Source organism: Oncorhynchus mykiss, chromosome 20, assembly GCF_013265735.2.
Source record: "Oncorhynchus mykiss isolate Arlee chromosome 20, USDA_OmykA_1.1, whole genome shotgun sequence".
In the NCBI taxonomy this organism is placed as follows: domain Eukaryota; kingdom Metazoa; phylum Chordata; class Actinopteri; order Salmoniformes; family Salmonidae; genus Oncorhynchus; species Oncorhynchus mykiss.
Window position 1 is genome coordinate 27,581,365 of NC_048584.1, and position 27,922 is coordinate 27,609,286.

The 27,922-nt window shown below is 42.2% G+C and overlaps 1 protein-coding gene across 2 annotated transcripts; it reads right to left on the bottom strand.

Moving 5' to 3' along the window:
* Positions 1-117: 117 nt before the first annotated feature.
* pcnx2 (pecanex 2) lies at positions 118-27,892 on the bottom strand. 2 transcript variants are annotated; one of them, XM_036956106.1, is made up of 34 exons: positions 27,513-27,892; positions 25,563-25,765; positions 23,532-23,649; positions 23,340-23,376; positions 21,805-22,950; positions 21,514-21,652; positions 21,234-21,376; positions 20,249-20,327; positions 19,975-20,110; positions 19,218-19,360; positions 18,962-19,115; positions 18,641-18,673; positions 17,811-17,982; positions 17,567-17,677; positions 17,357-17,448; positions 17,098-17,207; positions 16,877-16,985; positions 16,644-16,736; positions 16,116-16,266; positions 15,712-15,853; positions 13,653-13,830; positions 13,242-13,350; positions 12,918-13,047; positions 11,938-11,996; positions 11,550-11,765; positions 11,010-11,263; positions 10,250-10,483; positions 9,915-10,018; positions 7,074-7,218; positions 4,780-5,010; positions 2,340-2,614; positions 1,756-1,931; positions 1,004-1,437; positions 118-730 (listed from the first exon to the last, which is right to left on the bottom strand). In XM_036956106.1, the coding sequence occupies exons 1-34, from the start codon at positions 27,663-27,665 to the stop codon at positions 560-562; spliced, it is 6,180 nt and encodes a 2,059-aa protein (XP_036812001.1). In that variant the 5' UTR covers positions 27,666-27,892; the 3' UTR covers positions 118-559. The 2 variants fall into 2 exon arrangements, with proteins under 2 accessions (XP_036812001.1, XP_036812000.1); XM_036956105.1 differs by having other exon boundaries at positions 21,234-21,394.
* Between the last annotated feature and the right edge of the window lie 30 nt (positions 27,893-27,922).

Sequence of the window (27,922 nt, forward strand, 5' to 3'; positions counted from 1 at the left end):
TCGAGGAGAGGACTTACTTTTGCACAATTGAGAAAAGGCTTAAGTGTTCTACTTTCCCAGCTGGCACCTCACCAACCAAGAGATACAACCTTTAGAAAGTGACAAAATATTTTCCAATTTATGAACGCTCAAAACTTTGTTTCAAGCACCTTTTTGTTAGGTTTTTTATTGGTAAACTGAGCACATTGTGAAAAATGAACATCAGTCCATGGAAAGTGCCCATATCTCATGCACCAGATATATCCTTAAAGTGATCTGTGATTATTGTTCACATTTACTCCACAGTATGACATGAATCCAGTGATCCAGCGACACCCTGAACACGACTGAACCTTTGAATGTGTTTAATTTGTTAAGTGTTTATGAGTTTAGTACACTATTGACACACCACATAATTCACAACCCTTTAGACAACCCTCCCGGTGTAGGATCATGAACGGTGCAGGAGTTGTCTTTCTTACAAAAAAGTTTATTTTGTCACTCGAGCAACAGGCATTGTTGTTTACATTCAGAACACTGGGGCTGAACATGCTGCGGAGTGAGGTAGGTGTTGGTGGTCTCAGATAGTCTTTAGCTCTGGAAGTTCGTGGGTTTCAGAAGTTGTTGTGTCCTCCTGGCTCTTATCTGCGACCTGTGTGCAGCCTTTGTCACTTGAAGGCTTGTTGTCTTTCGCACCATTGGGAGTGTTGGAGTAGGATGCATCTATACTCTCGTAGGGCTCTGATGTCCACTGGGAGCAACATAGAAAAGATAGAAAATTCTTAATTCATTCAGAATTATTTCAATACAATCTGAAATCTGATGCATTGTACCAACTAAAAAGCTCATTTAGTTTCATTTGAATTTGACTTATTTAAAGGTTCTGACACATCTGATAAGTGTCCTCCAACTGTTGACATTAAATGCTAACATAGGTAACCACAACATAGTTAAACGTTAATATAGTCTCTTGAATTAAGCTTAATAAATGCTACTAAATATGTTATCGGGCTGTAGCTTCTACCTGTGTGGCTCGGCTAGTGGACCGGCAGGAGGGCCCACCCATGGCGATGTTGACGCTGCTGGACGACTGCGTGTCCGTGGTGTTGCCCCCCTCGGCCGCCGACAAGCCGGAAATGACCAGACCACTGGAGAAGCTCCTCTTGCCGAACAGCAGGCTGAGGGTAGAGCTGGAGGAGGACACCTGGCTTGAACGATGGTGGGCTGCAGCCTGGAGCTGGGAGCTCAGTTGGCCCCCGGCCGTGGAGAGCCGCGGCACCTGGGAGAAGATGGAGGCGATGGAGGTGTTGAAGGACAGCTGGCTATTGGAGAGGCGCTGCACCAGGCCGTTGGCAGAAGCTGACACCTGCTGGCTGTCCAGGATGGGCCCTGACTGGCTGGTGACTGGAGGCCGCTGACTCTGGGGCTGCACTGAGCGGCTCCGGTACTCTCTCCTGGCTGGATGGATGCACATAAAGACAAGAAGACACAGTCAGTGTCAGAACCTAACATGGCAGAACCCTGAACATGGCTGTCAGAACCTAACATGGCAGAACCCTGAACATGGCTGTCGGAACTTAACATGGCAGAACCCTGAACATAGCTGTGCAAGACACATCAATGTACTCTACTTAGATGTGTAATGCTTTCATGGTAAGGAAACCAATATGTAAATTAGTAACTTGGGTGAACCATCCCTTTAAACGTATCATATATTGCATTTGTTGAGCATACGTAGCATACGTTCTCCAGTAGAGAAAATCTGGTGAGCCAAACCTGCAGCGTGCTGCCTATTGGCGTGAGAGGTCCTGTTGGGCCTGGCCTGGTAAAGACTCAGGCTCTGGGAGGTGATGGAGTTTGGGTTGTGGCTCAGAGAAGAGGAGCCCCCTGCACAGTCCACATCCTCCATGTTCCCACCACTGTTACAACTGGTCAGGTTATCCTTCCGCACCCTGCAACACAACACACACACACACAGTAGCCCTATGTTACCTTTATATGCCGTCCGACAGCTCTATTAAAATGTTGTTTAACTCAAGGGCAATGAATCTGGATTGATAATGTCAATCGAAAGCATGGACCTATAAAAAGCTTACACAGTGCAGCTGTGCCTCCACCCAATAAACACTCTAAACATAAAAGTTCCATTAGCCTAACAGAAGATGCTAATGGTCAGTTATTTCAATCTCTCTGGATGCAGCCAAACATGTCGCAGAACTTTAGCCCTATAGGGTTTGGAAAGAGTGGTGCTATCACAGCAGAAAAGTCCCTGATTGGATTCCATCCATAGGGGAGCAGAGCTCTAGCAGACTGGCTGATAAACGATACCCTTCTGTTTCCCCTTGGCAGCCAGCACTCACCGCAGCCACTTGGAGAAGAGCCAGGTCCTGATGCTGTCCAGGCTGAGAGGGCCGCCCCAGATGCTCCTCAGCTGCTTGTGGGTGCCCATGTAGGAGGTGGTGAGGGGGGACACGTACATGGGGTAGCCCAGTGGCTGGTCGCACGACGAGTTGATCATGTTTCGCAGGGCCTGCTTGGAGTTCTGGATGCTGCCTCGCTCTGGGTTGCGGTTGCGCAAGAACACCAGCTCCTGCTGCTGGCCGGCCCACAGACCCCTTACACACTCCTTATTGATCTAGAAGAGAGGAGAGGATGAATAGGGTAGTATTACTGATATCTGAATACACATGACACTCCAAATCCATACTTCTTTGATTTAAATCACAATTTTAATCAACTACGATACTATGATTAAATCATGACTTCAATCTACTGGCGATGGCAGAGAGAGGGATCAGGGTAGTACTATTGACACCTGAAAACACATCACACACCATGTCCAATTCCCCATTTCTTTACTCTGATTAAATCACAATTTTAATCAATTGGATATGGCAGATCCATTTGGATAACGTTTCTTTACTTCATTAACCAAACCAACAACTCGTCTACCCCACACTGCCCACGCTATAAACTCTATTAATATACAGTGCCTTATGAAAATATTCACAGCACTTGACCTTTTCTATATTTTGTGTTTCAGACTGAATTTAAAATGGATTAAATTTAGGTTTTTGTCACTGGCACACAATACCCCATAATGTCAAAGTTGAATTATGTTTTTACAAATGAATTAAAAATGAAAAGCTGAAATGTCTTAGGTTAATAAGTATTCAACCCCTTTGTTATGGCAAGCCTGAATATGTTCAGGAGTAAGCATTTGCCTAACAAGTTACATAATAAGTTGCATGGACTCACTCTGTGTTCAATAATAGTTTAACATGATCTCTGTACCCCACTTATACAATTATCTGTAAGGTCCCTCAGTCGAGCAGTAAATTTCAAATACAGATTCCACCACAAAGACCAGGGAGGTTTTTAAGGGCACTTACTGGTAGATGGGTAATAATAGAAAAAGTAGACATTTAATATCCCTTTGAGCATGGTGAAGTTATTAATTACACTTTGGATGGTGTATCAATACACCCAAAGGTACAGACAGGACTCAAAGGTACAGACAGGGATTTCACCATGAGGCCAATGGTGACTTTAAAACAGTTAGAGTTGAATGGCTGTGATAGGAGAACACTGAAGATGGATCAACAACATTGTAGTTAATCCACAATACTAACCAAATTGACAGAGTGAAAAGAAGGAAGCCTGTACAAAATACACAAATTCCAAAACATGCATCCTGTTTGCAACAAGGCACTAAAGTAATACTGCAAAAAATTTGGCAAAGCAATTTCCTTTTGTCTTGAATACAAAGTGTTATGTTTTTGCCAAATCCAATACAACACATTACTGAGTACCACTTTCCATATTTTCAAGGATAGTGGTAGCTGCATCATGTTATGTGTATGCTTGAAATCATTAAGGACTGAGGAGTTTTTTAGGATAAAAAAGCTTTCCACCAGACACTGGGAGATTAATTCACCTTTCAGCAGGACAATAACCAAAAACACAAGGCCAAATCTACACTGGAGTTGCTTACCAAGAAGAGTGAATGTTCCTGAGTGGCCGAGTTACAGTTTTGACTTAAATCTGCTTGAAAGCCTATGTCAAGACCTGAAAATGGTTGTCTAGCAATGATTATCAACCAATCAACCAGGTGTGGAAAGCTATTAGAGCCATACCCAGAAAGGCTCACAAGTGTATTTGCTGTCAAAGGTGATTCTAACATGTATTGACTGAGGGGGTTGAATACTTATCTAATCAAGATATACTAGTATTTTTTTCTTCTTTAAAAAATAAAAAAAATAATGTAATACATATTTTATAATTTTTCTAAAACTTTGACATTAAAGTATTTTGGGTAGATTGTTGACAAGAAATTACAATTAAATACATTTGAATCCCACTTTGTAACACCATAAAATGTGGAAAAAGTCAAGGGGTGTGAATACTTTTTGAAGGCACATCAGTGTAACTTCATCTCATGTTCCAGACAGCTTCACACAGCTTGAATAGACAGCAATGCTGAATCATTCCAGTTTGAACTATAATACCATAGGCATTTCTATAGATCTGAAAGGACTGGATAGATGTAAGCAATATTGTAATAGCTTCATCTTGCCTATTGATTGGTAGAAAAACTGCCATATTGCTTACTTTATACACTCCTCACTGATCTACAGAAGTGGCTACAGAATAGGGGCTTGGAATTCATCATGAGTTCAGCACAACTGTTCATTCCAATCTGGGGTGAAGTTTTTTAACCATTGGTGGGGAAAATGCAAAACTAACCCAAGATCAGTGTCTAGGGGCATCTACACCCTACACCATTCATCCCACACCCACCTTAATGACCTTGAAGCTGAGGTGGCGTTTGTAGAGCATGATGATCTTGTACTCGTCCGTGCCGTCATCCACCATGTGTCTCAGTGTGAGAAGAGTGTCCCGGCTGGACAGAACCGCCTTCCTCCAGGCTGGGTCGCTTTCATGGCAGATCACCAGACTGGTCTTGTAGTTACTAATGGCCTCGTACAAGATGGCTGGCTCCTCGGTCTCCTCCAGACATGTGAAGTGGTCCTGAGAACAACCAAGGAACAGAGCAGTAAGTAGAACCGCCATAAGTAAAAGCTTTATTTCAGGGATTTACTGAACCACTTAAAGGACAGGATTCAATTAACAGAGCATTGTCGAAAACTTTTATAGCGCAATTTGCACTGGAGCCGACATCCGCTGCTTTTACCCGTGAATTGCTCCTTTTAAAGGCAATTTCTCTTGACATTTGCGGGAATCACATTCACAGTAAACGCTGCAGATGTCAGCTCAAGGGTAAATAACCTTTAAAAGCAAAGTGCAGTCAGTGCACTTATCGACAATGCGCTTTTGATTGCATCCTGGCCTAAATAAATCAATCTTTGCAGCTCTACTGTAAAGTGCCTTCAGAAAGTATTCACAACCCTAGACTTTTTCCACATTTTGTTGTGTTACAAAGTGGGATATAAATGGATTTAATGTTTTTGTCAAGAATATACACAAAATATTCTATAATGTTAAAGTGGAAGAAAATTCAAACATTTGTATAAAAAAATATATATCTGAAAAATGAATTAGATATATAAGTATTCAACCCCCTGAGTCAATAGAGTGGTCTAAGACACTGCATCTCAATGCAAGAGGCATCAATGCAGTACCTGGTTTCGAATCCAGGCTGCATCACATCTGGCTGTGATAGGGTGGCACACAATTGGCCCAGCGTCGTCCGGGGTAGGCCGTCATTGTAAATAAGAATTTGTTCTTTACTGACTTGCCTGGTTAAATATATATATATATATATATATTTTAATAGACGTTAGAATTACCTTTGGCAGGGATTACAGCTGCGAGTAAGTCTCTAAGAGCTTTCCACACATGGATTGGGCAACATTTGCCCATTATTATTTTCTAAATTCTTCAATCTTTGTCATATTGGTTGTTGATCATTGCTAGACAACCATGTTCAGGTCTTAGATTTTCAAGTAGATTTAAGTAAAAACTAACATTTACTGTCTTCTTGGTAAGAAACTCCAGTGTAGATTTGGTGCTTAGCGCCATTCCGTCTTTTTTATCCTGAAAAACTCCCCAGTCTTTAACGATTACCAGAATACCCATAACATGATGCAGCCACACTATGCTTGAAAAAAAAGGTACTCAGTAATACTGTATGTTGTACTAGATTTGCCAAAAACATAACAGTTTGTATTTAGGACAAACAGGATGCATGTTTTGGAATATTTTTATTCTGTACAGGCTTCCTTCTTTACATTTGGGTTAGTATTGTGGAGTAACTACAATGTTGTTGATCAATCCTCAGTGTTCTCCTATCGCAGCCATTAAACTCTAACAATTTTCAATTCACTCATCATGAAATCCCTGAGCGGTTTCCTTCCTCTCTGGCAACTGAGTTAGAGAGGACGCCTGTATCTTTGTAGTGACTGGGTGTATTGATTCACCATCCAAAGTGTAATTAATAACTTCACCATGCTCAAAGGGATATATAAATATATATTTTTTAATAATCTACAAATAGGTACCCTTCTTTGCGAGGTATTGGAAAATCTCTTTGGTCTTTGTGGTTGAATCTGTGTTTGAAATTCACTGCTCAACTGAGGGACCTTACAGACCATTGTATGTGTGGGGTCCAGAGATGAGGTAGTCATTAAAAAAAAATCCTGTTTAACACTATTAGTGCACACAGTCCATGCAACTTATTATGTGCCTTGCTAAGCACATTTTTACTCCTGAACATATTTAGGCTTGCCATAACAAAGGAGTTGAATACTTATTGACTCGAGACATTTACCCTTTTCATTTTTAATTAATTTGTAGACATTTGTAAAAACATAATTCCATGTTGACATTATGGGGTATTATGTGTAGGCCATTTAATCCATTTTAAATTCAGTTTAACTCAACATTTAGAAAAAGTAAAGGGGTGTGAATACTTTCTCAAGGCACTGTACAGCAAGATACCATGGTTAATAGATACATGTACAGAATGCACAGGAAGAGTTTAAGGTTAAATGTACAGTCACCTACACATTCTACTTCAATAAGGGAACAAGAGAGCAAATGTTATTGTCTTCAAGATAGGCTATTGTGAATACCTGATGGAGCTTGAGACTCATCCTCACACCTGGGGCCACCACTTTCTGCAGCAGATCCATATCCGTGAACACCCACTCATCTTTAGTGGCGATACGGAAGTCTCCTTTGAACAGAGTGTTGAACCCATACAAGAAGGACTCCAAACTGAGTTAGAGAGACAGAGAAAGGGAGCATTGTCTTTTTTAATCACATTACAGCAAACACATTACAACAAACAGAGGGTTAGAGTTTAAAGAGACTTGCGTACCACTGTGATACTACAGTGTATTTGTACAGTTGAAGTTGGAAGTTTACATACACTTAGGTTGGAGTCATTAAAACTCGTTTTTCAACAACTCTACAATTTTCTTGGTAACAAACTATAGGTTTGGCAAGTCGGTTAGGACATCTACTTTGTGCATGACACAAGTCATTTTTCCAACAATTGTCATTTTTCCAATTTATTATTTCACTTATAATTCACTGTATCACAATTCCAGTGAGTCAGAAGTTTACGTACGCTAAGTTGACTGCCTTTAAACAGCTTGGAAAATTCCAGAAAATGATGTCATGGCTTTAGAAGCTTCTGATAGGCTAATGGACATCATTTGAGTCAATTGGAGGTGTACCTGTGTATGTATTTCAAGGCCTACCTTCAAACTCAGTGCCTCATTGCTTGACATCATGGGAAAATCAAAAGAAATCATCCAAGACCTCAGAAAAATAATTGTAGGCCTCCACAAGTCTGATTCATCCTTGGGAGCAATTTCCAAATGCCTGAAGGTACCACGTTCATCTGTACAAACAATAGTACGCAAGCACCATGGAACAACTCAGCCGTCATACCGCTCAGGAAGGAGACGCGTTCTGTCTCCTAGAGATGAACGTACTTTGGTGCGAAAAGTGCAAATCAATCCCAGAACAACAGCTAAGAACCTTGTGAAGACGCTGGAGAAAACAGGTACAAAAGTATCTATATCAAGGTATTGGAGTGGCCATTACAAAGCTCTGACCTCAGTCCTATAGAAAATTTGTGGGCAGAACTGAAAAAGCGTGGGCGAGCAAGAAGGCCTACAAACCTGACTCGGTTACATCAGCTCTGTCAGGAGGAATGGGCCAAAATTCACCCAACTTATTGTGGAAGGCTACCCAAAACGTTTGACCCAAGTTAAATAATTTAAAGGCAATGCTACCAAATACTAATTGAGTGTATGTAAACTTCTGACCCACTGGGAATTTGATGAAAAAAATAAAAGCTGAAATAAATCATTCTCTTCTATTATTCTGACATTTCACATTCTTAAAATAAAGCGGTGATCCTAACTGACCTAAGACAGGGAATTTTTACAAGGATGAAATGTCAAGAATTGTGAAAAACTGAGTTTATATGTATTTGGCAAAGGTGTACAGTGCCTTGCGAAAGTATTCGCCCCCCTTGAACTTTGCGACCTTTTGCCACATTTATTCAGCCCCCTTAAGTTAATACTTTGTAGCGCCATCTTTTGCTGCGATTACAGCTGTAAGTCGCTTGGGGTATGGCTCTATCAGTTTTGCACATCGAGAGACTGAAATTTTTTCCCATTCCTCCTTGCAAAACAGCTCGAGCTCAGTGAGGTTGGATGGAGAGCATTTGTGAACAGCAGTTTTCAGTTCTTTCCACAGATTCTCGATTGGATTCAGGTCTGGACTTTGACTTGGCCATTCTAACACCTGGATATGTTTATTTTTGAACCATTCCATTGTAGATTTTGCTTTATGTTTTGGATCATTGTCTTGTTGGAAGACAAATCTCCGTCCCAGTCGCAGGTCTTTTGCAGACTCTATCAGGTTTTCTTCCAGAATGGTCCTGTATTTGGCTCCATCCATCTTCCCATCAATTTGACCCATCAATTTCCATAAAGGCCAGATTTGTGCAATATACGACTGATTGTTGTCCTATGGACAGAGTCTCCCACCTCAGCTGTAGATTTCTGCAGTTCATCCAGAGTGATCATGGGCCTCTTGGTTGCATCTCTGATCAGTATTCTCCTTGTATGAGCTGAAAGTTTAGAGGGACGGCCAGGTCTTGGTAGATTTGCAGTGGTCTGATACTCCTTCCATTTCAATATTATCGCTTGCACAGTGCTCCTTGGGATGTTTAAAGCTTGGGAAATCTTTTTGTATCCAAATCCGGCTTTAAACTGGTAACTTCACAACAGTATCTCGGACCTGCCTGGTGTGTTCCTTGTTCTTCATTATGCTCTCTGCGCTTTTAACGGACCTCTGAGACTATCACAGTGCAGGTGCATTTATACGGAGACTTGATTACACACAGGTGGGTTGTATTTATCATCATTAGTCATTTAGGTCAACATTGGATCATTCAGAGATCCTCACTGAACTTCTGAAGAGAGTTTGCTGCACTGAAAGTAAAGGGGCTGAATAATTTTGCACGCCCAATTTTTCAGTTTTTGATTTGTTAAAAAAGTTTGAAATATCCAATAAATGTCGTTCCACTTCATGATTGTGTCCCACTTGTTGATTCTTCACAAAAAAATAGTTTTATATCTTTATGTTTGAAGTCGAATACTTTCGCAAGGCACTGTATGTAAACTTCTGACTTTTGTCAATTGTAATTTACCGAGGTCCCTCTTTGTGGCACCTGACCACACGAGAGCCATAGCTGCCCCCTTTTGGAATCTCAATGGAACTACAGCTTAGTGTAGATTGATGTGTTTTTACCGTCCATGAGTAGAGGCTGAAACTCAATGGAACTACAGCTTAGTGTAGATTGATGTGTTTTTACCGTCCATGCCTGGAGGGTAATAAATCCCATATTTAACATGAAAGGAATGAATGTTTGACAGCTATGGAAGGTTTACCTGTTGGACATGTTGTGAGATGCAGTCCCCAAGGATCTCCTGCCCAGCACAGACAAGGCATAGCACAGAGTGACCAGAGGGGAGTCCTCGTCACAGTCCACAGGCTGGCAAAGCACAAAGGTCAAAGGTTCTCATTGTTCACATCCACTGAAATGACCAGCAGCAAGGAAACCAAACTGTACAACATGGGGTCATACTGCATGTCATAATAAGGCCCTGAAGTTTTTCTTGACCACATGACCTGATCAGGAAAAATGATCTAGACTAGGGCCTGGAGTTTTTCCTGACTACGTGCATGATTGTACTGTTCATTGCAATATCACATCTCTACTTACCTCCTCCATTTTGTTGGCACAGTACTGGATCCACTCCAGATAGACGTTGCAGAAGCTGGCCCTGGTGACGCCCTGGAGGCAGTGGACGTAGTCCTCGTCTATCTTAACGCTGAACACGGCCGGGTCTCTCTCTATGTGGTGCCACTTGGTGTAGGACACCAGAGCCTCCGTGATAGAGGAATCCTTGATCCACGTCTGTAGCTTCAGGGAGTGGATCAGGTAGTAGATTATGCTCTAGAGGTGAAACAAGAGGGAATAATAACAGAAGATTGATGATTTTATGGTCTACTCCCTTTTGCCTGCATAAGCTCAGACTTACTATGGGATGAAATGTATTTAACTGCTTATGAAATAAAACCGGTAATGAATTACAAAGATGCTGAAAGTAAAAAAAAAAAATATATATAATTGAGCAATAAGGCCTGAGGGGGAGTGGCATATAGTCAATAACCCACAACTAAGGGCTGTTCATATCCACGACGCAACACAGGCCATTAGCCGTGGTATATTGGCGATATACCACAAACCCCTGAGGTGCCTTATTGCTATTATAATCTGGTTACCAACCTAATTAGAACTGTAAACAAGTCATTTGTGTCATACCCGTGGTATACGTTGTGACATACTACGGCTTTCAGCCAATCAACATTCAGGGCTCAAACCACCCAGTTTAAAATACTGCTTAGATCATAGGTTCAATTCAACTTCAAAAAACGTTATTGTCTGTTACATTTCCATAAGAAGTAAAAAGGTCTACAACCTTCAGATAGTAGGTGATGAGCAGTTTGCGCAGGTCGTACACCTGCAGCATGATGGCAGCATTGTTCTCGCTGATGCTGTAGCCCTCCAGCAGGTACTTGGTGGTGGTGACCTCCCAGGCCAGCCATCGCAGGTTAAAGGCCGCATTGCAGGACAAAACGTGGGGCAGGTGGCCCGGCTCACAGCAGCAACAGGCATCATCCTCCTCCACCCCCTCAGTGATGGCCTCTACCTCCCTCTGCTGGCAGTATGTACCTGGGGAGGAGGAGAAGGAGCACAGACCATCATGTTAATGGTGATTTTAAATCTGTGGTCGAGATGTAAGGTTTAGGATTATTAGAAAACAATTTCAGATAAAATTGGAATAACTTCAGAATGAAATGAAACATATCAAACATGTAACATTCAACACAGTGAAGATATTTCCCATATCAGTAGTGTGATCAGAGAAACAGAGTATCTATGTGTATATAGATGTATATGGTTCTGGGTGTGGTATAGTGCTCCTCACTGTGTTGCTGTATATTAGTCAGTATCTGACCTCTGAACTCCAGGCCTCGGAGCTGGAAGGTGACCAGGCCATTGCCGATCTCGATGAGGTGAACAAAGGCGTTGAGGTAGTCAGAGGCCAGGATGAAGCAGTCTCCAGAGCTGTAGTTTCCCCAGCGGCCCAGCATCAGGTCACCACACAGAGAGTGCTGCAGAGAGCGCGTCAGATACTCATAGAAGATGGAGTTCAGGTTGTTGTCGTCGCATCCTGGGGGAATAAAGGCTTATGTAAAATACACTGATTGACATGACCAACAAACCAACGTATTAACCATGAGAAGATCCTTGTAGAGTTGAGAAGTTCTAATTCAGATGATTATTTTAACATTAATTAGGGGAAAAAACATGTTGATATTTATTCAATAAACTCAATAGGTTACCTGTCTCTTTATCAACCTGAGATACCAGTCTGCTATTAGAGTTGTCAATGCGTTTGGTGCTGCAAAATGGTACAAAACCATAGATTAGGGAGACAGTACATTCATTGAAATAAGCTAAACATGGTCTAATTCTGGTTTATTTTTAGGACATTTTCTGTGTTAAATTAATTACATATATCCTCATCAATAACTCAGTGACTGGAGTAATGTTAGAGACGGAAAAGAAAGCGAGACATCTCACTCGATCCTTTTTTCTGGTTCATATACAGTCAATGAACTAAGCAGACCAGACCTAGTTGCTATCACAATGGGAGAGACATCCCTTAAGCAGACCAGAACTGTGACCATTCTTTTCAGTGGTAAACGTCCTGAGTAAGACTGCTTTTATCCATCATCTTTAGTGGTCTCTATACTCTGCTTGTATACCCCTAGACTAGAACACTTAGCTCAGGGTCCTTGCTATCCAGAATCCTTGGGACGTCCCTACCCCCTTGAAGTTTAAATTTTAAATGGTTAAGGTAAGGGTTAAGGTTAAGGTTAGGGTAAGTGTAGTGGTTAGGGTAAAAGGATCCCAAGGATCCAGGATAGCATTAAAACTTGGCTCAGTCAGCTGAGTGCATGACATCATCTCTGAGAAAGAAATGTCCCTATATGGATGTCAACAGGGGCTCTAGGAGGCCATATAATTCACCACTTGCATATTTTCTGAGCACATTAATAAAAACAGATGAAACAGAGGTGAGTGACTAACAATGAACTTTCACCAGATGAAAAATTATTGACAGCGACCTAACTCAATGGTTTGGTCATAGACTCAAATTGAGTCGGACGTCCCTTGTCACCTTCTTTATTCATAATGGACTTTCCCATGTCCCATCTCTAAGGCTGAATGCCCTGGGGTGCGGCCGACACACTGTGGTGCTTTAAGGTGTGCATGCATATTTCATGGTGCTTTATCTCATGCGGTGAAAAGCCATTACTTGTAGTTCCTCTCCCAGAACTTGACGGGCCGTGGGTAGGAGGTGACGAAGATGGCACTGCCCAGGAAGGGGCTGAGAGGAGTGTAGAACAGAGTCGTCACAAACGTTTGCAGCAGCAACATGGCTGAATCTGAGCTGCATCATGAAGGAGAACCACCACAACAACGGAAAATCCACCAGGTATCAATTCAATTGGAGACAACAGGTTTACCATACTCACATATCTTCTGTCAAATTCACAGTTACATTACAGTTTCAGTCAGAGCAACGTCAAAACATATGCGGAAGCTTGTGTAGTTCCTACACGTGAAAACCAAAGGATACGAGGCACAGCGAAGGGCTGAGCGAATGCGTGGAAGGCGCTGCCCCATGCAATCTGCCACGGTGCGATATAGACCATGATGAAGTGGAGCTTGTGAAGCAGATCACTGAGCTGTCGAGGAACAAAGACCTGCTGTGAGTCACTGACAGACAGCAAAGCCAGTTATTTTTAGACCAGATCCTAAAAATAAATCCAATATAATCAAAAGTAGGAAGGCCACTCTACATACAGAGCAGCTGGCAGGTGTTTGCTGCTTCATATAGACCCAGAATAAAACTGTATGTTTGTTAATCAACTGTAGGGAGGTTGGGGACCGCACTCATAGTGAGTTGTATTCCTTTCCTATCTTATTGTAGTGAGACGTCTGTCATTGGGAGTGTGTGTACCAGTCTCCGGTCACGTCGCAGACTGACCTTGTGGAAGACAATGGACATGATAAAGAAGTCCAGCAGAAAGGTCTCTGAGGCCCTGCTGCAGTCGAACTCGAAGAAGACGATAGTGAAGATGAGAGTGACGAACTGGAAGCTGGGATTGCAAAAGGAGGCGCGGAGGAGCTTCATCCCAGCAACTGTCATCAACAAGACATCACAGCTGGAGCGAGACACAGAGACCTGAGCGACTCAGGTGTACAGGCGTGACACAGCGGAGCAAAGCAGAGGGGTGACATTGAGTGGGAGGGGAGCAGGGGAGACAAATGCACCAATACTAGCGAATATTGTGTATACATCACACTTTCTTCCCTAGCAAGGGAATTGACATGCAAAGTGACTGTTGTCATGATGACCAGGTTCAGATGATGACATCAAAGTGACTGACTGTCTACTAGTTAGTACATGTACATAATTCAGACTGGGTTGAAAGTGATATTTATGTGGTTGATTAAGGTGCTAAGGGTTTTGTTCCACCTCCAAGAAGCACAGAAGGGAGTGGTGGAGACTTTATAAACCTATGAAGAACTGTGTTTCTGGATAAGGTTTCCCCAGCTGCTACATGTAACTGCCAAAATAAAGGAAACATCATAAAGTTTCTGAATAGAGTGTTGGGCCACCAGAACAACTTCAATGCACTTCGGCATAGATTCTACAAGTGTCTGGAACTATATTGCAGGGATACGCCACCATTCTTCCATGAGAAATACCATAACCAGCTTTTTTGTTGATGGTGCTGGAAAATGCTGTCTCAGGCGCAGCTCCAGAATCTCCTATAAGTGTTCAATTGGGTTAAAATCTGGTGATTTAGACAGCCACAGCATATGGTTTCAATCATTTTCATGCTCATCAAACCATTCAGTGACCACTCGTGCCCTGTGGATGCAGGCATTATCTTCCTATGGTGGCATAACCACAGTAGCCAAAATAATACCTGTGGAAAGAAGTGGAGGACGCTCAACCAACCGACGTCAGTCGAGGTGCAACCAATATTTTTTTTTATCATAGAAAAGGAAAAGGCGCAACACTCGCTCACCATTAAACGTGATTTGTTTTATTTAAGCAAGGTTAAAAGATTCATGTTTCGGCCTTCATCAGAATAATCCTGATGATTATTCAGATGAAGGCTAAAACGTTCATCTTTTAACCTTGCTTAAATAAAACATAAAAATGTAATGGTGAGCGAGTGTTGCGCCTTTTCCTTTTGATTCCTAAAATAATGGCCCGCCTAGCATTTTATACATCATGGGATATTAATTGCTTAATTAACTCATTGCTTAATTAACAACACCTGTGTGGAAGCACCTCATTTTAATATACTTTGTAATGCTCATTTACTCAAGTGTTTCCGTTATTTTGGCAGTTACCTGTACATTAAGATTTATGTTGACATCTTAAGGTAATTACGTAAGCTAGACAGAGGCAAGTTTAAAGTATTTCATAATGTCTACCTACAAAGAGATTAACTTGACATTCCAAACTGAATGTTATACAGACTGAAAATGGTTCTTAGAAGACCTGGGTCAAATACATACACAGGTTGGCATTTATTGAGATGACTCATGTACTGAAGGCAGCTCTGCAGATTGTGGTTGTGCTAGCTAGTGACCAAAGTCATAAAATCTGATTTTAAACTTAACCCTAACCTGAATCACACTGCTAACCCTAATGTATAACCCTAACCTTAAATTATGACCAAAAAGCACATTTTTGTTTTCATTAATTTTTATGATATCGACAATTTTGACTTTGCAGTTGGCCTATCTAGTGGAAACCGATCAGTTCTGCTTCCAGGGCAAGCAAGACTCATGACAATAAACGTCAACCTGCAATACATAAGTCCAGTACTTGGCATGTGCTTGATTTAGTTAGCTTGGTACAATGGAACCACTGGAATAGTTCCAAAAGTACAAACCCTAAATTACACCAAGCGCACATCAAATACTTTCAAATACTTTGGCATTTGACCCAGGTCTGGGTCTTGGTTCAGGGAAAGGAGGGAGTATGTGTTTTTTATTAAAATCTTTAGGAGAAAGGTACTTACTGGATGCCTAGCTTCTTACGGTGACTGAGTGAGAATCCATCATTGGTGAGCGCACTCAGAATGATGGCTGGGTAAACCACGTATTTCTCAAAACACAGCAGGCCCACGTACAGACGCTCAAACCACATCAACTGAGCATCATCTGGAAAATGAAATCAACTTTAATCACCACACACAAGAGCTGTTTCTTACTTTTGCAGTACTTGACAAATCCGTATAGATGAAAGCACAGGAGATAGGTCTTCCCCAACTAACTGAACCCACACGTGTATAGAACTATAGGCTATTAAATGTAGTCTTTCATCAAATTTGTACCAGAGAGTCAGATGCAAAAGGTCTATAGTAGGAAAAACTGCATTGTGTCAGATTTTTTTTTTTTGTTTATCAATAAAGGCAGGACTGACCTCTGGGCTCAAACTGGGAGTACTCATTGCTCTTTAGCACTGGGTGAGAGATCCAGAGCCAAGGGTGGTGCTTCCGTAACTGGGGTACGAGATAGTGGGTGACAAAGCCCACTGTCCCTGCCAGCGCATACAGTACTATGGTCACAAAGGGCTGTGGAGAGAAAAGAAGAGAAAAGGAGAGAGAGAGAGAGAGAGAGAGAGAGGAAGAGAGAGAGAAATATATATATAGAGAGAAAGGGATATAGCGGGAGGGAGAGAGAAAAGGGGATAGAGAGGGAGAGATGGATAAAAAGGGATATAAAGGGAGAGAGATGGAGAGAGATGGAGAGAAAGGGATATAAAGGGAGAGAGATGGAGAGAAAGGAGAGAGAGCGAGATGGAGAGAAAAGGGGGTTGACTGAATACTGAACCGATCAGATAACATTTACACCACAGTAATTATTTACTGATGAGACAACATTGCTTTATGACACAAACAACATTTATGACACATCGTTTATGGATAGTGTTTGGATGTAGGTTACCCACCTTTAGGGACAGGAAGACAGTGCTTGAAGTAATAGCAAAAGTTAAAATGTAGGCAATGGAGCAGACCACAAGATCCGAAAGAAGAATCTCCTTCTGCAAATGCAAAAGCAAATCATACAATATCACAATTGCGGAATATAATAATGTGTTAAAGTCAAACTTTTGTCCTGAAACAAAAACAGAGGACAGCAGTTGAGTGGAGGTGGAGAAAACAATGCAAGTCTCTGACTTACCACTGAATTCATGAGCTTCTCTGGAAGAGGATCCTTGATGTCTTCTGAGTCTTCACCCTCTTCCTCACTGTCCACAAGAGTGGGCATCAGTTTGGACTTGATCAGAGACCTGTATGTGCACAAAACAAATAGGAGAATATCTTAGCCTTAGCACTAACAACTCTCATACAGTCAGCATGTTAGCAGGCATAACAATAGGAGCAGAAAAGCAGGCGGCTTACATCAGCACAGTCGGATCACTGCTCTGCCCACTCAGATGATAGGAGAGAACCACCAGCAAGCCACAGAACCCAGAGAACAAGGCTGGGGTATGCTGTTCATCCCAGGGCTCCTTTAGAACAGAACAGAAATATTGATTATTGTACCATTTCATGCTCGACTAAACTGCCTCTGCAGCAACAAACTGTTCCATCGCAGTGCAAAACATATCCTTCATGTAATCATACACACATCTTTACTCAATAATGAATTCATTCCTACCTTCAGAGCTCCAAAACAGAAACCGTACAGCAAAGACAATGCTGTCAGACTACGGAATATGCTGTACACTGCTGAGTGGAGTCCAGTTGCAGCTGACAAAGGAAGTGGAAACACAGGAATCAGGTTAAGGGTTAAGTTTATGGTGGTACAGTATGCATTCAGTTCATAATTATGAAGGTCAAGCGAAACAGAAAAGAGAGTGCTACTCACCTGTTCCACCAAAGAAATGAATGTCTATTTGTTCGAGCAGGTAAATCATAAAGGTGTTGATTTGTGGGAACAGGCCAACGAGAAATGTGATAGGAAAGCAGTAAGTGATGCCTGTCGAATATAGAACAGACAGGACTTTAGAACTATACGTTTTTTAGAATGTCAAAATAAAACATAATCTAAAATTGTTTAATGGAATTGACTGAAAAAAGGTACAAGAAATGATTTATGGTACGTGACTTACCCACTAAAATGTCTCTCAGGAATTTGAGAGCATCTGCTAATACTATGGTGATGCCATATACAGTGGACACAGGCAGGTCCTTCCTTCTTAACATCTGTTCCAGAATCCAAATAAGGCCACAGAAAATACAGAAATAAGCAGCCCGGCTGTAGGCAACAATCTGATTGTGTCCCTGGAAAACATCAAGAGGGGAGTGAAATGAAGCAGAGAAAGCCTTGAACAATCTAGTTTGGAAAAAATGTAAATACTAAACAACCAGTGAAAATGTAAAGGTAATTGCCTAAATAAAGGAAACACCAACATAAAGTGTCTCAATAGAGCGTTTGGCCAACAGAACAGCTTCAATGAATCTACAGGTGTCTCGAACTCTGTTGGATGGATGCGACACCATTCTTCAGCGAGAAATTCCATAATTTTATGTTTTGTTGATGGTGGTGAAAAAAAAACAGTCTCAGGCACCGCTCCAGAATCTCCCATAAGTGTTCAATTGGGTTGAGATCTGGTGACTGAGCCAGCCATGGCATATGGCTTACATCGTTTTCATGCTCATCAAACCATTCAGTGGCCACTCGTGTCCTGTGGATGGGGGCGTTGTCATCCTATGGGGGCATAGCCACAGTAGCTAAAATAATGGCCTGCCCAGCATTTTTCTACATGGCCCTAAGCATGAAGGGATGTTAATGGCTTAATTCACTCAGGAACCACACCTGTGTGGAAGCAACTGCTTTCAATATACTTCGTATCCCTCATTTAATCAAGTGTTTCCATTATTTTGGCAGTTACTTGTATCTTCACAGTATGCCTTTAGAATATGTTCTATACAGACTCACATGTGTCGGCGAGGCTGCATCAGGTTGGACACTCTGTAATACAAACAATTTGTTCAAAGTGTTATTAACGTGATTAACTGATATACAGTCAATGACTGACAGAGAAATGCGTTTCCATCAGCAATGTGTCCGATAAAAAGTACTTAGCTAAAGCTTAATTCCATTGTTACAGTGGAGTATGTGGTGGAGCATTGAAAATGGCACAGTATTATCACAGATCTGGTATCCTATCACTGATCTGAATTATGTCAACACAGATCAGCAACAGTTGTACGGTTGATTAAGCCTTATCCTTTGTTACAAAATAGATACCTTCCTTACCTTTAACAATGAGTACTGGCAGCTAGCTATGACCACGCAGAACTGGAAAACCCAGATGTCTTTGAAGCAGCCATGGTTGAGCAGGATGAATCCCAGGAAGGCCACCAGGAAGGCCAGGAACACAACTGCTATGTTCTCCACCACATCCTGGTTCCTGAGGAGAGAGAGCAAAGGTCAAAGTCGAGTCTCTGTTAACTAGTTGATCAATCGCTGAGAAATGGAAAAGGAAAGATAGAATGGGAGCTTTTTCTCTTACCTGTCCAATAGCGCCAACAAGGCGAGCCGGTCATACAAGATGTTTACCCACTTCCCAGGAAAAAGCTTGAGCTTGTAGTACAGCTTACGAGAAGGCTTTTCCTGTGTGGAGGTCTCTGATGATTCATCAATCGAGTCCTCCTCCTGTCAGAGGTGGAATTCAGGTTGTAGTGTAAAATAAATCTCAATATCACTTTAATTGAACCCTTAGTCATAAGGGTTACATAACACTGACATAATAGATGTCTTAAACCGTCATGACTGTTAGTTTCAACTCATAACAACTGACTACACGCTGTCATGACACAGATAATGTTTAGATCAGTTAAGTAATAATCATCAGTACATTTCACCCAGTGTATTTCCTGTGTGTGTTTGTGTGTGGTGTGTGTGTGTTATGAACCATACATTGTGAATTTAGCGCTGAGAGGAACGATGTGCTATGTGATGTCCGAGCCAGGCAGGCAGTTTCTGTTCTGCTCACAGAGTCACTATAGTTTGAGTAATGGCCAGCACTCTGATTTGCAGTGCTGAGTCGGAGCACCGCTTGGCCTTGGTTGCCTGCGTCCACTATCTGGGATGGATAGGGGTTTATGGGTGGAGTGGAAGGGAGAGGAGAGAGGAGATGAAAGAGTGGAGGGGCGGGGTGTAGTGACTTGGAAGATTTTGGGTGAGGGAAGGAGGGGAGGAATGGGTGGTGGGGGAAAAGGGATGGGGGAAAGGGGTTGAGGTGGGGGGGTGGGGGGGGGTGTAGTCACCTGGAAGATTTCAGGGTGAGTTCTCCGAGGTCGAAGCCTGTGTGAAGGGATGATGCGGCGCTGGAAGGGGCAGTCTGTATGTCCACCCGCCAGCCCGTCCTGGCACTCCGAGTTGGAGGAAGTTGACAGGAGATCACTGGGTACACGACAAGGTTCACATGTAAAAGCCCATGACGTTTTAAAAACAACTAAAATTAAACATTGTCAAATGTAAATAGAACACAACAAAAACTTCATACAAATATTACATATGAAATAATTGAGGTTATAGTACCACATGTTGCCTGTGATAAGTTCAGCTCCGAGGGGTAGGTTTAGGGCTCTCTCAGCATACAGTTTACGAGGTCTGTCTCCTGGAATAGAGAGCAGACAGAACCTCACATTTAAAACACCTACCTGATATGACGTAAGTGTTATACATACAGTATGTTATACAATAGTTGGGCAATAATAGCACAGACAATTCACCCTTGGTTACTGTTGCAACCTCTGCCAACATTTTCCCGGGAAGCCCAATTTCCCATTGAACCACTGCCCGAAATCCGCTCACAATGATCTCAAACTGTGTTTCTAATAAACAAATCCACTCACAATATTCTAAAACTGTGTTTCTAATAGACAATTAAATTAAAAACAGACTACCCCTTGCTAATCAGGAAACTCTTGGTTATGTTGTGGTGGACTGTCATTACAATTGCTTCACGGGAGCCTGGTAAAATTAAGTTTGTAGTGTAGCTTGCCACTGACTGGCTCTGAATTCACTGTCAGCAAGCAGTCAAAGCTATAACCACTTTTGGAGCAAACTAGTGCTCTCAAATCATTTCCTGATGTTGACAGCAGACGGGAGTTAGCTAGCTAACATACATTTTGAGAAAAACAGGTTATATTAAGTGGCTAGCTAGTGTTAGCAACTTTTGGTGGTCAATGTGACTTAGAGCTAGCTAACCAGCTGAACTAAACAAAATATAATTTCACATTTAAAAAAATACTACAACAAGCTTTGCATTTCAAGAATCACAGTAGCAAGATACTATTCAATTATTTAGCCATTTAAACATTTATTTCAGTTTTCAAGCGATTTAAACAGATGCTTCTCCGATGTATCGACAGTTGATATCCATTGAAGTGCTGCGATTGGTTGGCCAAAATTCTAGGGCGGAGATTATCGAAGGGTCAGTTCACTACGACATTATCCAGGGTTTGTAACCAGTTTGTAGACTTCAGTGAATTGATGCCACACAATAATATTTTGCACTTACTGTGGACTGTATGAAAAGTATAGGCGTCCTCCTTGTTGGTGGCCTCTGGTCTGCATATGACCTGGAGCATCGAGCTCTCTGACTGAGATGTTTGGGAGGGCAGGGAGTCGTAGTCTGGGTCTTTATCCCGGTCTGTCTGGGGACTGAGAGTAGAGGACAAACTATACAACGATTATATAAAAAAATGCATTCATTTACAATAAAGATCAGATCAAATAACAAAATAAAGTAAATTGTGATGATGACCTTTTATATCTAAGAGACATTTGAAAAGGTTTACCTGTCTGGAGACACAATGGGGATCCGTGTTTCGGGGATGGTGTGGAGGGTGCCTGTTGTGGCCAGAGTATTGGGAGGGTTTGGCCGCTCCTGCTGGCTCTCTGTCTCTGTGTTATCCTCAATTTTTGCAGTGACATCCTCTGCAAAAGCAACACTCGTTTTCAATTTTACCAATAAAGAATGAGTAAAACACAGCTATTTGCACAACAGAGACAATAACTTATCTCCTAAAGTCTTACCTGTCTACATGTATATAATTATTATCTGACAACCTACATATGCCTGGACTCACCTTCCTCCATGGCTCTGTCCTCCTCATGTGTCACCTCCTCTGGTGGGTTTTCAATGCCATTGGCTCCCCTGGTGCTGTTGATGGACTCCAGCAGCGACACAAACTCCACAAAGTTGGACTCGTTGGGGATCTGGCCCTCCTTGGCCTCCAGGTCTGACTTGGATGAGGTCATGGTGGTCTGTTTATTCTGTGATCTGTCAGCAATGAGGACTGCATCCTTCCCGCTGTCCATGCTCAGGCCTCGCACGTGTGTCCTGCCCCCTGGGCCGTACTTCCTGAACATAGACGGGATTCGCAGGAAGCCATCTGCATCCACATTGAGGTCCGGAGGGTCGTTCTCGTCAGGGTGGGAGTGGACATCGATGCCAGAGGAGCTGTTGTCGGCTGTGGTCAACTGGGGGCTGGGGTGTTCCAGGTCTGCCTCGTTGTACTCTAAGTCCCGGCAGTCCAGAGCGGCAGAGTCAGCGCTCATCAACTCTTTGGTGATCTGGCCATCTGGGCTTGGGGTCTGCAGCTCAGCAGAGTCAGCCTCAGATAAGGGTTCCCCTTCACTCTCTGCACCACTCCGTTCATCATCCTCAGGTGAGTCAAAGGTGATAACTGGGATTTTGATGAGGCAGTCGCCAGCAGCCCCTCCATGGGGGTCGATGCCCATCTGTGCCTGGGCAGACTCCAGGATGCTCTGTTTGACCGACTCCTCCAGCTCCGCAGCCGTCTGGGCATCACAGCTCATGGTGATGATGATCTTGACCATGTCGTTCTCATCCAGGCGGGCTGATGGGCCAGAGTTGTCCACAAAGACAACAGCAATCTCATCTGAGCAGTATGTCTCCTCTGGCTGGTCATTCTGAGGAGGAGGTGGGAGGGGGTCATCACGCTCCTGAATGACCTCTAGAGAGTTGTTGTTGGGGTCCTGTTGGAGCTGTTTCTCCTGCTTTGTCTCGTCTGTGCTTTCTTCATCACTCCCCTTGGAAGAGGGCAGTCCCTCATCAGCAATCTCCCTATCAGCCACATGCTTCTGCTCCCCCAGCAGGAGAGGGGCAGCCTGGTCAGGGTTGGGGCTAGACAGGTCCTCTGGGGAGAGCTCTTGCTCAGGCTGTAGGCTCACTCTGGGTTGTTTCTCCTTGGGGATACTGTCACTCTGGGCTGCAACAGATACATTAATGTTACAAAGAGCATATTGACCGGAATTTAGAATGGCTCATAAATGAAAAAATAAGAAAAAACATCTCAGTCTTTACAATTTCTGCTCTTAACTAACAATAAAGAATATAGATCTTCTCAGCAACACTTTGCAAATCCAACATTATGTGAGAATATTTATTGGAAGCTGACAACATGCTTATCTGAGCATATTTGAAGCAATAATGTGCTGGGCTAGCATAATGAGTAGTATTATCATTTTATCACTACATCCACACAATGCATTCCAGGAAGAGCATGTTATTCTCACAGTGAGATTTGTAAATAGAAAACCCATTTCCCACTATAGGGGGGAATCAGACCAGTGTTAAAATTATAGGAGAGTACAGTACCTTCAGTATTCTTTAAGTCTTCTGATTTTGGGCACTCCTGTAAGGGCAAGAAATATGGATGATGATGAATAGGGGGGGGGGGGGGGGGGGGCAGTGCTCATTCACATCTTAGCTTTAACTCAAAAATGTCTATTCCATAATATAATATAGTAGTAGAATGGAGCTCGAGGGTAGTTATAATGGTACACTAACCACACCAATCAACCCAGGGTCCGTTTCTGTCTGTTTCACTGTAACCTGGATGACTGGACTCGGCCTGTTTCTCGTCAACATTGTCATGGCAACACTGTCAGGAACCGTGCTGCTTTTCCTATTTGGAAAGATGTAGAGTATGTGGCCATCTGTGGTAGTTCATTTATCAAAGGATGACATCATGTTTTTCAAGACAAAAGCACTACCCATAAGAGACATTCTATTGTGCATTTGGAAAGTACTCAGACCCCTTGAATTTTTCCACATTTTGTTGCGTTACAGCCTTATTCTAAAATGTATTGAATTGTTTTTTTCCCTCATCAATCTACAAAGCAAAAACTATTTTTTTTTGTAAATGTATATTTCAAAAAACAACTCAAATATCACATTTAAGTATTCAGACCCTTTACTCAGTACTTTGTTGAAGCACCTTTGGCAGCGATTACAGACTTGAGTCATCTTGCGTATGACGCTACAAGCTTGGCACACCAGAATTTGGGGAGTTTCTCCCATTCTTCTCTACAGATCCTCTCAAGCTCTGTCAGGTTGGATGGGGAGCATCGCTGCACAGCTAATTTCAAGTCTCTCCAGAGATGTTCGATAAGGTTCAAGTCCAAGATCTTGCTGGGCCACTCAAGGACATTCAGAGACTTGTCCCGAAACTACTCCTGCGTTGTCTTGGCTGTGTGCTTAGGGTTGTTGTCCTGTTGGAAGGTGAACTTTCACCTCAGTCTGAGGTCCTGAGCACTCTGGAGCAAGTTTTCATCAAGGATAGGTCTTTGCTCCGTTCATCTTTGCTCCGATGCTGACTAGTCTCTCAGTCCCTGCCGCTGAAAACCTTCCCCACAGCATGATGATGGTACCACCACCATGCTTCACCGTTGGGAAGGTGCCAGGTTTCCTCCAGACATGACGCTTGGCATTCAGGCCAAAGAGTTCAATCTTGATTTCATCAGACCAGAGAATCTTGTTTCTCATGGTCTGAGAGTCCATTAGGTGCCTTTTGGCAAACTCCAAGCGGGCTGTCATGTGCCTTTACTGAGGCGTGGCTTCCGTAAGGCCACTCTACCATAAAGGCCTGATTGGGGGAGTGCTGCAGAGAGGGTTGTCCTTCTGGAAGGTTCACTCATCTCCACAGAGGAACTCTGGATCTCAGTCAGTGACCATCCGGTTCTTGGTCACATCCCTGACCAAGGACCTTCTCCCCGATTGCAGTTTGGCCGGACGGCCAGCTCTAGGAAGTGTCTTGGTGGTTCCAAACTTCTTCCATTTAAGAATGACGGAGGCCACTGTGTTCTTGTGGACCTTCAATGCTGCAGAAATGTTTGGTACCCTTCCCCAGATTTGTGCCTCGACACAATCCTGTCTCGGAACTCTACAGACAATTCCTTCAACCTCATGGCTTGGTTTTTGCTCCGACACTCATTGTCAACTTTGGGACCTTATATAGACAGGTGTGTGCCTTTCCAAATCATGTCCAATCAATTGAATTTACCACAGGTGGAATCCAATCAAGTTGTAGAGACATCTCAAGGATGATCAATGGAAACAGGATGCACCTGAGCTCAATTTCGTGTCACATAGCAAGGAGTCTGAATACTTATGTAAATATGGTATTTCTGTTTTTTATTTTTAATATATTTGCAAAAAATTCTAAAAACCTGTTTTCACTTCGTCACTATGGCGTATCGTGTGTAGATTGATGTGGAAAAACATAATTTAATCAAATTTAGAACAAAGCTGTAATGTAACAAAATGTGTAAAAGGTCAAGGGGTCTGAATACTTTAATTTTACTAGGCAAGTCAGTTAAGAACAAATTCTTATTTTCAATGACGGCCTAGGAACAGTGGGTTAACTGCCTGTTCAGGGGCAGAACGACAGATTTGTACCTTGTCAGCTCTGGGATTTGAACTTGCAACCTTTCGGTTACTAGTCCAATGCTCTAACCACTAGGCTACCCTGCCACCCTGAATGGACTGTGTACTTTGGATTATATTTATTATACATTTTGTTTTTATAAACAGGCTCACCTTAATTTAGCTGCAAGACATGAATCTGACGCGTTGCTTTTATTCTCTGCACCTTGGATGACATCAGAGAGACTGCTTGGGGGCACAACGTCACCTTTATCAAACATCACATGAAGGCGATAGTTGACCATCTTTATCGTGATGAAGAAGATGGTGACTGAGGTGCAGTATATACTAAGTGCCATGGTGGTGGGCGGAAGAGCCTGAGGATAGAACACACAAACTCCCTCAATATCTCAAAACACATATCCTGACAATAAAATAATATTCCAATAAAAAATGACAATCTTCTTCATCACATAGTGCATCCCAACCTTTCCTCAATAATATGATAACTAGCCTCAAATTAAGTCTGAAACACAACGCCAAAGCAGCTATTTGGGGCTGCAATATTATGCTCAAACAGCCAAGAGCGACACTGAAAGAAAAACTATTGTCTGAGGATGATCTGAATGAAAAGTCAATGCTCCGACCATATAATGTAGTCATGTGGCCCCTCAGCTACATACTGAGATGAGTGAGTCATCAGAGGAATCAACCAACCTGTCAATAGAAACAAATATGTGCAATAGCCATGGTGTTCATTATGTTGAAACACAGGTATGCTATAGGCCTACATGAAATTATGAACAGTAAAACTGTGGGCTTGTGACTTGCTCTGATCTATAATTCAGAGGAACTGTCAGCCTAAGGGATGTCATACGTTTTGTGTTTAGCTCCTTGTCATCAAACCCTGAGGACCAAGCCCAAAAAATTCAGAATCACACAATAACATTGTATTCAATTTGTATTTTATTTAACCTTTATTTAACTAGGCAAGTCAATTAAGAACAAATTCTCATTTAAAATTACAGCCTATTTTATTGTCAAGTAATATATCAACCAAAAACAATTAATTGACAAGAGCTATTTCTATATTATTTGTATAAAAACATATATCGATATCTATTTTCTGAGAAATCAAGCGTATGGAAATTCAGGCCCTTATGAAGTGACACAATATCACATTCTGTGGTATAGGGAATAAAATAAGAACTTGAAATAGAGGACAAAACTAATCTCCTTGAAATGGGTTAGTGGTGGGACAATATTACACCATTACATAAGAATGACAGTCCTTCATCACTTTAGCATCTGCACAAATAATCAGAAGGCTTTTGGTCTTCAGAGTAGCTCATACTGTATGTCGTTTGACCTTTTTTTATCAAGTTATTTATAGATAAACTCTGAAACAAGCGTTATGGGTTTTTTCTTAAATTAATATTAAATGAAACTCCCTTTATTTAACCAGACAATAGGTCATATTCTGAAACATAGTAGGCCTATTCTGTACAAGAAATAGCATAGAATTCTTGAAATTAAAATACATTCAATTCCATTACGATAGAAATAAAGTGACACATTAAAGAGACCACAACCACAACATTTGGTGCCGGAATGTATTTTTTATAGGCTATCTTGACCAAATTAAACCAAACACAAACAGCATCATTAATGACGTAGGACTACTTGCCACTAAAATAAATTGATCAAATGCAGGTGAGTGCGTGCTGTATGCTATACTATCACATCCAAAAGGGAGAGAAGGTGAGGTGTGCTGCCGTTTGTCTTTGTGAACGCTGTGTAGGCTACCTACAGTCAGCTTTACAATGCCTGGACTTTTCTGCTTTTTCATCACTGTGGCAGCCATGCGTTCCATCACTGTGCTACATACTAGCCAACGGCATGCAGAGAAAAATGCGACCATTCCATTTTCTGCCAATACAATTAATAAATAGGCGGAAATGTTTCAGTGCTGAGGATAAAACATATCACTGTAAATAAAAGATTATAACGGAATGTTGCTCCAAGAGAACCGTGTTTGTCAATGAAAAGGGCGCTTAGTGATGCGGCGCACTAAACCTTATAAGCCAACACAAGATCTGGGCCTTCGATTGAATTTATACTCACCAAATGTAGTGATAGTGGCAACATAAGAAGGAACATCCACAAATAGAGGTGACAGGAGTTATTGAATGTGTTCTGGTCCGGGTCATGGTACCAACCTCCTGTCAATGATGCCCAAACCCCCTGACGCAGAGTCTGTACCAGTTGCGAGCCCATCCTCCTCAACTGCAATAGATTCGTATCACGATGGTCAAATTCATATGTAGCCCAATATACTACGTTGTTACCATGTTGAAACTATAGCCCTACTGGCTCTATCAAGCTATCATTCGCAATTTACTCGCCGCATCATTTCATCCAAATGTCAGATCTCACATGGTGCGGACAGCTCTCTCTCATCCTCTCTTCTTCTCTACCTCCGTCCGTCTACATGAATTATGCACATAAACCCTGGATTGCTGATGCTATGTATT